A 10,681-nucleotide genomic window follows, 5' to 3' on the forward strand; every position below is an offset into this window, starting at 1 on the left:
ACCCAGGAGCGTCCACCTCTTGCCCCAGAGTTTGGCTCCATGGCTCTGGGCACCCCCTCGGAAGCCAACGCTGGCTCTGCTGAGCAGCGGGGCCCCAGCCCTCCCGCGGACGCTGGCCGCAGAGTGGCCACAGGGAGCCAGGCTTCCGGCAGAGAGGGCTCATGAGCGGATTCCAAATCTGCAGCCACCCACTGGGTCAGCGTTCTGTCCCGTCCACGCTCCAAGTTGAATTCCCTTGGTTGCGAGTCTACGTGGATGTAAATTTGGCAAGCGGTTCAGTGTGGTGTTTCTGTAGCTCCATGTGGTTATGGGGGAACTTTTCCATTTTTAGAACTGAAAATGTTTAGTCACTGATGCTTTTAAAGAAAATGACAGGCGTGTACATACTGACATGGACCGGAGAGCACGGTATCCCGTGTGTTTTCAGCACAGAGGCCAGGAGGCACCGGAAAGCAGTCGGGTCCATTGCTTGAGTTGGTGTCGGCCCATGACCATGAGTGTCAGCCCCTTCCCAGGGGAGAGCTGGCCTGGGCCACCCACTTCCTACGGAGACATAGGGCCTGCTTCCTCCCAGGATCCTGTGGGAGGCCTGGGCTACCAACCTGCAAACATCTCCCAGCCTTGTAACGCGGTACACCTTGTCTTCCCAGCGGATACGCCCATCGAAGAATTCACGCCCACGCCGGCGTTCCCGGCCCTGCAGTACCTGGAGTCTGTGGATGAAGGCGGGGTGGCATGGCAAGCCGGACTGAGGACCGGGGACTTCTTGATTGAGGTAGGGGCCCCGGTGTTTGTCTCCTTCTGCCTGGGAAGAGCGCCGGCTCTCTGGGGGCTGGATCTGTGGTCTTGGCGGTGTGGCCAGTGGTCCAGGCCGGGGGCATGTGTGGAGGCTGCCTTGGATGGGGGCTTCCTCGGCTGTCCCCACCTCCAGTGGATGTAATTTCCTGCGGACAGCGTGTTGAGATTGCGGCCTTGGCTTTGTCTCTTTGGAGGCTGGCAGTGTCTGCAACTTGGCTGTTGATCTTGAAGTAGAAGATAGAAGTAAGAGGAAGCTGGTTGCCCTGATGTCAGGGACCTGTGCAGACCTGTTGGGTGGCTTAGCTGTGACTGTATGAATAGACCCAAGAGAAGCCACGGCCCACACTTGTGCCCCCAGGGCCGGTGGAAAGCATGGCGCCGTGGGTCTCGCTCCCATGAGGTCTGTAATGTTGGTGGTTGAGAGTCTTGATTTTCAAGTCGAAGTAACTGGCCTATCAGATGGGTGATGGTCTTCAAGGACCGAGGAGCCTGGGCAAGTCGGGTGGCTGGAGCTCGTGGTGCCAAAAGGAAGCTTGTAAATTTAGATGCTGTGAAAACCAGCTTTTGCTAATAGGTGAATGGAGGGAGCACGGTCTTCATTTTAAAAAATCCCACTAGACGTGAGTTCCCAGCTGCTTCAAGCCTTACCTGGAGTTACCATGTTGGTGTGCACGAGGTGCCAAACTGCTGGCACACCTAAGCTCCCTGCCTTCCGTGGGTTTAGGTGTTACTTTCAAAGGAATGTGTTAGTCTTTGGAAAAATCAATAATAGAAGAATATGTTGTGCCTTGAAAATGTTCTAAGATGCTCGGTAAGCTCAGGTGGCCCCCACTGGGAGTCCGCATTTCTGGGAAGAGCGTTCCTCGGGGCTCACCCTCAACCCTGTCTCGTCTGTTCTGGAAAGGCACCGCAGGCAGGAAGAATGGGTGTGCGGTCTCAGCCTGGTGCTCGGGGCCTCCGCCGTGGGGCCGGCCAGACACCTGTTCATCCTGGAAAGGAGATCCAGGCCAGCGGCGAGACGGCCGCTGGAAGCCATTCATCTCTGATATGCCTCAGCTTCCAAGAGTGCTTTCTGAGCTGCAGTTCTGTTCATGATCTCCTGGGTGCTTCTAAGGAGGATGTTTCTAAGGATGGAAATCTGGAAGGAAAGATACTATTAGAAGAGAGACCCAGGTAAAATGGAGAAGGTGCTTTACCTTATTCCAGGCATTGTGTGTTGGTGTCCCTTTATGTGCTGGGGGAAAAAAATGTATTTAAGTGATTACTGACCAATCAGAGCCTGGCTCAGATGAAGACTTGTGCTTCTTCAGGTTCTTATTTCTTTTAAACTGTGGAATGCACATCCAGCATGGTGGAGACTGGAGCCCGCGGTGATTTCACGGGTTAACTCGATTTGTAACCTCATGAAAATGCAGAGAGACTGGGTTGAATCATCTTCTGTAGGATGCAGTTGTGATGTAAGTTTCCTTCCCGTGTGTGTGTGTGTGTGTGTGTGTGTGTGTGTATGAGAGAGACAGAGAATCCAGTAGGGTGACAAAGCCGTTGCTGGTTCTTGGTTTTAAATTATAAATGAGGGCTGCAGATGCAGGAGCATTCCTGGTAGTGAGGCTCGTTGGATTGTTTCCTTGATAAACTAGTCAATAAAGAAGCGTGGGGCAGCAGTGGAGCATGCGCTGGGCCCACCCCGCTCCCAGGCAGCAGAGCCACGCTGGGTTGGCAGATGGGTCCGCAGCGCTCGCCTGGGCTGGGGGAGAAGGCAGGCCACCCAGGTCGGCTGGAGGGCTCCGTGGAAATCAGGAGCATGAAGAATTTGTGCCCTTCTGTTTTCAAAGCACCTCCTCTGACATTGCTTTTAACCTCTGATATGCAAACATGTTTGCCATTTTGGAACAGCTTTCATATTCCGGGTGACCTCTGAATTCCAGGATTCCAGGCATGGCTGGCCCAGAGCTGCCTTAAGGTTCTGTTGGTCTTCTTATGACCTGAAGGAGGAATGGGCCCCAGACAGCCCCAGGCCCTACCAGGCTGCTCCCCAGGGGTCCTCCTCTAAAGAGGGCACGGGGCAGGGGCAGCAGGAGGACAGCGCTGGGAACCCGCTCCTCCTGTTTCATGCCAAGGTTTCATTCATGGGGGCTCAGAAACTCTCCTTCAGGTGCTTGGGTTTGAAAGATCGAGGCTCTCCCTTGAGTTGCTTTCCCAGCGGCCCGATCCCACCCCTGGAATAGTAAAGTCACATATAGCCCCAGACGTGCGTGTTTTTTCCAACAGAAAATTTTTCTGTGATTTTCAGTGAGAAGCTTCAGCCTTGGGGAGATTGTTTTAGACAGACTCACATGCCTTGGTGGATCTTTGGCTTGAATGGAAGCCGTGCTGGAGGCTGGGGTTTCTAGGCTCTCGGTCAAGTGCAGGGTCCTGGCTTGAGGTTGCAAGTGTGGGCGAACTGGCCACATCTGTCCACATCCCTTCCTCCCACACACAAGCCTTCCTTTCTCTCTGCTGTTGGAAAGGAGCGCAAAGCCTGTCCGGTATTTATTTTCTCTGTAAAGACCCATGCAGCAGTTTGAACTCTGGGACCAAGGGGCAGCTTCTGAAGCGAATGCTCCCTCTCTAAAGTCTTCAGCGTCTCCCGAGTGTCATTTTCCCCTCTTGGGCTTTGTCAGGATGCACACACGGTCATCTGGCCGGCACTGACCCCTGTCAAGAAGGGTTTCCTTTGTGCGTGCGTTTCTGGGGTGCCCACTCTCTAAATTTTCTCTCCCTGCCCTGACTTTTGGGAAGAAGGAGCATGTCTTTAGCTGTTGGTGCTGTTTCTTTGATGACCACGCCCATCCCCTCCCGCCGACAAGCCAAACTCTGAGTGGAGCTCCGTGGAAAAAGGCTGTCTTCCAGCTGGTGATGGGTCTTAGTGTGAGCAGTGTGGAAAGTTCCCTCAGGCTGGAGGGCAGGGAGTGGTGCTCCGTGCATGGGGACGTTCAAACACGTGGCTCCGCAGACCACGTGTGTTTACCATTTTCAGATCAGTTTGATGGGCCAGAGCCCCCTGGATGGCCGGTGACACTGAAGCTTCCCTAGAGAGTCCTTAGGGGCAGCAGGAGTGGGCAGAGTGGGCACCGACTGTCCCTCTGGGACCTGGGGGAGGTGATGCTCAGCGGGGTGGGCGGGGGCAGTGACAGCTGAGAGAGAGAAGCAGGTGGTGGAGTCAGGGCATGGTTCCTTGCTTACAGGTCAAATGTGAGGTTGGGCCACCATCCAGCCAGGAATGATTCAGGCCCACATCTCTTTTGGTTAAAACAGGAAACCCAATTAAATACCGGCCAGGCTTGCCGGAAAGTTGAAATCGAAGATCCAGAGGCAGAGTCTGCCTCAAGTGCAGTGTGTTGAATATACTCCATCTGCTGTTTCTTTGAGATTATCTGGGTGGAGGCTCCTCAAGCCCCACAAGGTGGGGCAGGAGGGGCCGCTTATGAGGAGTCATCAGGAGGACGTACCTGTCATGGGTGACAGTTTCGCGTGGAGTAATTCAAGAGACTGGAGGTGGGGACGTCATTTGGATTCCTGCAGGGACTCAACAAACTGGAGCAACCCCCAGCCTCGCCCAGTGAAGCTCGGCTGGGCACCGGAGTCACCTGCAGACCTCCTAGAGACCCTGAGGCCTGGGCTCAGTCCACGCCCACACGATCAGAATCCCGAGGCAGGAGCGTCGGTGTTTTTAGGGTGCTTCAGTGATGATGCCAGGGGTTCCAGGGGGCAGGCAAGATGAAGACCATCTGGCCTCATCGTGGTGGCTCTTTGAACCTTTTAATTTAGCATTCTAACAAAAAATTAGAAGCAGGCACTGTGCTTATCTCGTTGTCTCAAGGCCAGGACTGGCTTTCTTCCACAGACCTCCCCATTTGGAAGCCTGAGCTTTGTCTCCTGCTTTACTTTAGTATAAACTAAAATATCTTATATCTCAAAACTTGCTCACGATACAGCAAAACAGTAAACATCGAAAGAGCAGACGGTGTTACAGTAAATACAACAGAGGCTCATATCCTTATTTATAGTCAAGGGTATGTCTGCCAGGCATTTCACTGCCCGTCCAGCCTTCAGAATAATCCCGCAAAATAGCATCCGTGTCATCTCCATGTTACAGAGGGGACTGGGGCTCAGAGAGGCTCAGTCACTTGCCCAGGGTCCCACAGCAGGTGAGCTGGAATTCCAGCCCAGGCTGTGTGAGTCAAGAACACGACTGCTGAGAGATGCTGGGAGGCGCTCTGACGCACTGGGTGTGTGCATAGGCCTGGGGTAAGAAGAGGTACAAGCGATGAGATGCCAGCATTCCTTTCAAATCAGCAAGCACTTTTTTTTATTACTGTACCCATCGCTGGGGACGACACTTCTAGTTTGCTACACGAAAGAATAAATTGCCATAAACTTTGTAGAACTCGATGTGACCGTATGTAATGAGAACGATAAAGCTGAGCCAGGAATTTTACATCTAGGAACCCATCCTAAGGGAATGATCTTAAAAGAGAAAACCAGGGTGAGATCACAGTGCCTCAAAAAGAAAGGGGTGGCAGTCGCGGGGAGTGGTTAAGGGGGTACCATGCATCTGTTGTGGGTGTAAAAGAAAGCATCAGAACTTATGCTTGCAAGAAGTTCTTCCTACCAGCAGGAAACAGTTTTCTTACCTTAGTTGAAGAGGGAAGAATTAAAGTTACCTGCACGGCATCATCTGAATTGTACCACCTCCCCCCAAAATAACCACAGAAAAAAATAAGGAAAGAAAATGTTAACCCGTAGGTGATGGGATCGTGTGTGGTTATTTTCTGTTTGGCAGACTTCTCTCTATCTCTCAGATTTTCTAGAATGACGGTATTAATTGTTGACAGGGATTCATTTCATAAACAGCAAATTATTCCTTAGAAGAGGCCGTCTCACGTAGATGAGCGCTCTCAGCCTCCGTGCCCCAGGAGCTGCTGTTTGCTTTCAGGACAGCACTTTTCCTGGGCATTAATTATTTTCCTGGGGCTACCCCTCCCCAGCTCACTCAGTACTGGAGACTCCCGTGGATTTTGTGATTGTTGTCTTCATCCTGAAGCGGCCAATCTCGGTTTTGTGTTCATTTCCCTAAATAGGTTTTCCCTTGCAATTAAAGCAGGCAGCAATATCCTTCATCCTTGAAAAGTGATGCTTGAGTCTGCTAATTACTTTTCCTCGTATTAAATACTTGTACTAAAGATGGCCTGGAACTGTATTATAATCTTGGTTTGCGTTGAAGTGAGGACGCTGAGGGAGGCCCTGGTGTTTTCCTTAGAGGCCTTTTGAGTACCTTATAAAATGTCAGACTGCTGCTTGAGAACCCTGACTTGGAAACTGTCATGCAGACCCTAGAGCCTGTTTGTCCAAATCGTTACTTTCAACCCAGCTGGAGGTGTAAACAATTGTTACAACCTGGTGATAATCGGTCAGTCTCCTCAGCTTGAAAATTAAGTATTACAGGGAGGAGAGTAAATAAAGTCCAGGTGATTCCTGATGGGTGGTCCTGCATGTCCGCAGTCGGCACACGTTCCCTGGCTCTCGGCATCCCTGTCGGCAAAATGGGTGGTTGTGTGAGCTCGGCCACCGGAAACCAACTCCAGTCACCCCTGGGTGTGTCTGCGGGGAGCGGAGGGTGTTGATTCCAGCACCCACCACAGACAGCAAAATCTCTCAGTGCCGTGGCCAGTCCTCTGTATCTGAGGGTTCCGTATCCACGGTGTGGAACCTGCAGGCACGGAGCGCCGACTGTATATTCATTGAAAAGAATACATGTGGACTCACACAGTTCAAACACACGTTCGGGGGCCACTGTGTGTGCCGCCTGAGTTCTACGCGGGCTGCTGTTGGCTGTGTGTCGGCTGGGAGGCCGTGAAGGGCCAGCGGCGCTGGGCGTGGAATGCTGTCAGTGTTTGCTGCTGACCCTCTTCTTGTCCTTCATCACTAATGATGCCTGACTCAGGAGGGGAAGCCAGTGACGATGGGCTGAGCCAATAATAACGTCATACACAGAAAGCAGACACGGCTGCCGGGGTGGGGGCGGCACGAAGTGGGAGTTTGGGGTTAGCAGACACAAGCTGTTACATATAGGGTGGACAGATGACAAGGTCCTCCTGTGCATCAGGGCTTCCCGAGTGGTGCTGGTGGCAGAGAACCCGCCCGCCCGTGCAGGAGACGTGAGAGACGAGAGTTCGATCCCTGGGTTGGAAAGACCCCCTGGAGGAGGGCATGGCAACCCACTCCACTATCCTTCCCTGGAGAATCCTATGGACAGAGGATCCTGGTGGGCTACAGTCCATGGGGTCGCAAAGAGAGATGACCGAAGTGACTTAGCACGGCACTGTGTAGTTAGGGAACTACATTCATATGCTGTGGTAAACCATCATGCAGAGTATGTAAAAAAGAATGTGTGTGTCTGTGTATATATGTGTGTGCGTGTGTATGTATGTATACATACACATGCACACGTATATATATGTAAATATGTATAACTGAACTGGCCTTCCCTGGTGGCTCATGGGAAATGAACCCACCTGCCAACGCGGGAGACTCCGGTTTAATCCCTGGGTCAGGAAGATCCCCGGAGAAGAAAATGGCAGCCCACTCCAGTGTTCTTGCTTGGACAGGGAGCGTGGTGGCTACAGTCCGTGGGGTCACAGAAGAGTCGGACACAACTCAGCGACTAAACACCACCACCAAAATGACTGCACCACTTTGCTGCACGGCAGGAATTAACACAACATTGTAAATCAGCTATACTTCCATAAAAAACAATGTTATAATGATGACACGTGGTGGTTACCGCTGTCCTTTCGAGCGTGTAGCCATTACAGAGCACACCCACCATGGGCCAAGCACACACAGTTGGGCACTTCCGGCCAAGAGTGCACTGGCTGTAGCTTCCTGGTGCCTCTCTGTGGAAGGGATGCCAGCTAATGCAGGCACCTGCCCCGCCCCGCCCCAGGCCCCAAACATCCTTGGCAGGCGTACCTTCAGATTTGGCTTGAATTTCTGCTCCCCGGGCACTCACTGCCTTGCTCAATCCTGTTTTGGCACAAGCCTGCCTTTTAGGTAATCTTGGAATTTCTGCTCCTGATTCCCATTTTACCTGCTAGTGACAAATCCCAGGGCTGAGGCCAGAGCCCTTTGTGATTTCCACAGTGCCAGCGTCCTTGTCAGCCATGCCACGTGGCTCACATTCCTCTCTCCTGCCTTCCAGGATATCGTGAGAGGCTTCGTCACACGTCCTGCGGGTGGCCTGTGTGGCCAGTCCAGGAACTCTGCCAGTCCCCTACCCTGCAAAATTCTTAATATCTTGTCATTTAAAATAGGTATTTAATTCAGTAAGTTGAAGAGCAGATCCCAGCTGATGCTACTGGTGAATTCTTGACCTTGAATCACATCAGTACTTTAATGGTCAAATTATGTCCATTTCATGTTAAAGACAAGCAGGGCCCCGTGGTTGTCCTGGGTCCCTCAGAACACGGAGTGTTTCTGTTCTGAAGCCCTGCAGCTTCTTGCTCTGCTAGTTTTGGAAGAGCCCTGGGACCCCTGGCTAGTTTCCCACTCCAGCTCCCCAGCACCTGGGCTGCCAGCTCCTGAGCCACTGCAGGGAAGGAGGCGGTGGCCATCTTGATCTGCCTCTCCATCCCCTTGCCTGGCCTTTGCTGAGGTCTGAGCTTCCAGCCATCTTCTCGGTGATGGTTGAGAGACATCCCTTTAGTAGCAAATAAAAGTGAGCACAGAGGAGTTCAGCTTATTCTGTTGTTTGCCTTCAGAAGATACCAGTGCCCAGGGCAAGCTGCTGTCATCCCAGTCTTTGCCCTCCAAGGCTCCTACCACTGGGATCTTTGCTGTCTAAGGCCATAGCACTGGGGTCTTTGCTGTTAAGGCTCATTGCACTGAAGTCTTTGCTCTCTGAAGTTTTAAAGAGGCCACTGCTCTAAGGGAAGTGCCTTGGAGGCTGGACCCCTTTCCTGCACTAGACTTAAGCCCCTCCTGTACCTAGAAAATAGTTCTCTTTGTCCTCCGTACTGGATGAGAACAGGTGGTCCAGGCTGAAGAGCAGCCCAGAATCCTGCTGGGAAGGTGGATGCGGGCACTTTAGCTATTGCAGATCTGAAGTCTTGGCTTGTTCATTTTGGGGTTCTAATTTGAAGCATCAGTGATTTCAATTTCAGGCTAAAAAAAGATTCAGAATCACTTCAGGGGACCACGGCTGCTGTGCTCAAGGCTCCGTGGGACTGGCAGATGGCAGTGCACTGGGTTGGATAGAGATAGAAAGGAGCCACGGTCAAGGGCACAGGCTGTGCAGTGTGATCTGGGTTTGAATCGAGGCTCTGTTGCTCCTTCACTGTGTGAACTTGAACTTGGGCACGTCCCTTCATCTCTTGGCCTCAGTTTCAAACTAAATAAAAACGTGTGTGAAGCATGCAGCTTCTGGCAGAGTGAGCTCTCAACAACTGGTGGCAGTTGTACAAATCATTTTTGCAACTTCATTCATTCATTTTTGCAGCACACATTGGGTGCCCATCGGGTGCTGGGCTGGCATGTGCTGTCGGGAGAAAAGACATGAATCAGACACATTCTTCGAGAAACTCAGTCTGGAAGGAGGAGGAAAAGAGGATATGGTGAAGGCCCTGACTTATATCAGGAAGAGGTCTTCATAAAAGAAGTGGTGATGGCTCAACACTTGGATGAATAAATGGAGTTCCTAAGGGCAGAACAGAAGAGGGGAGGGGGCTCCAGGGAAATGTCGGGAGGTCAGAAATATTCAGGGCGGATTTGAGGAGTGATCAGATATTGCAGAGCTGAAGGTGACTGGGGCTTTCTTGTCCAGAGAAGGTCTGCAATGTCAGTTTGAGTAGGTGTGACTGTATGGCTGGGCAGTGGAAGAGAGGAACAGAACAGTGGCGTGGCCAGACCTGTCCAGGGTGCTGCAGCTCGCATGTCCTGGGTCTGTCCAGGGTGCTGAAATCTATCCGCGGGAGGGGTGGGCTGGTGGATCTCTCCAGGGTGCTGAACCAGAGAACTGAGAGGATGGAACCTCCCATCAGGAGGAGCCTGGTGAAAGGGCTCAGCACTTCCCCTCCCTCATTCTCTTCTCCTCTCATCTCTGTGTCCTGTGTCCTTGGCCTTCCTGGACACAGCAGCTTACGATTCAGTTAGTGTGCTTGTCTGCTGGGTGGAGACATCTCTTCTGTGAGGAGGGGTGAAGGGATCAATGTGATTAAGCATCTGTGCTGTTCTGTGCTCAAAGCCAGCCTTCCCTTTACCACTGCCAGCTTGTCAGGGAGGGCTTCAGGCTCCCTCTGGTTGCCCCCGACTCTAGTGCTTACTCTGTGTGCTTCCTTCACTTCAGGATCTTCTCGCGTGTTGGATGGTTGACTGCTGTCGGCCTTCCTCCTAAGAATACCTGCTCCCTCTGGGCTGGGCAGTCTGCTGACCTGGTGTCTCCTGTGTGCCCAGTGCCTGGCATAGTATCTGATGTATAAAAGAGCCCCCAAACCACATGCTCAATGATGGACACTCTGGGGAAGTAGGTGTTTTATGCCCATTTTGCAGATAATGAAACAGAGATCAGTTAGCCTGCCAGAGCCCCACAGGGAGATTCTGAATTTCAGCTGACTCCAGGCTTGGGTCTGGATGATGTTCTGGGTTGCTAAAATGTAGTCTTATAATGATCTTTCTCAACCCATGAAGGATGCAGTACACCCATCCCCACTGTAGACTGGGGTGAGGTTTGTAGAAAGCATAGTCAGCTGAGATCGCCACATGTGAAGCTTCTGGTTCAGGCTTCTCTGATGGACCTCTTGATTTGCCTGCAAGGAGCCCTCCTGGGTCTTTTCCACCTGCCCTCCCT

At 52.1% G+C, this 10,681-nt stretch overlaps 1 protein-coding gene across 1 annotated transcript in view; it reads left to right on the forward strand.

The window, feature by feature from the left end:
• SHANK2 (SH3 and multiple ankyrin repeat domains 2) overlaps nucleotides 1-10,681 on the forward strand; it is a 563,331-nt gene that overhangs the window by 403,675 nt on the left and 148,975 nt on the right. The window contains exons 24-25 of the mRNA XM_010837814.1: nucleotides 29-148; nucleotides 366-775. Of these exons, the coding sequence (XP_010836116.1) occupies nucleotides 29-148; nucleotides 366-775 (530 nt within the window). The remainder of the gene's footprint in view (nucleotides 1-28; nucleotides 149-365; nucleotides 776-10,681) is intronic.

This window comes from Bison bison, unplaced genomic scaffold (assembly GCF_000754665.1).
Source record: "Bison bison bison isolate TAMUID 2011002044 unplaced genomic scaffold, Bison_UMD1.0 scf7180017864080, whole genome shotgun sequence".
NCBI classification, from domain to species: Eukaryota; Metazoa; Chordata; class Mammalia; order Artiodactyla; family Bovidae; genus Bison; species Bison bison.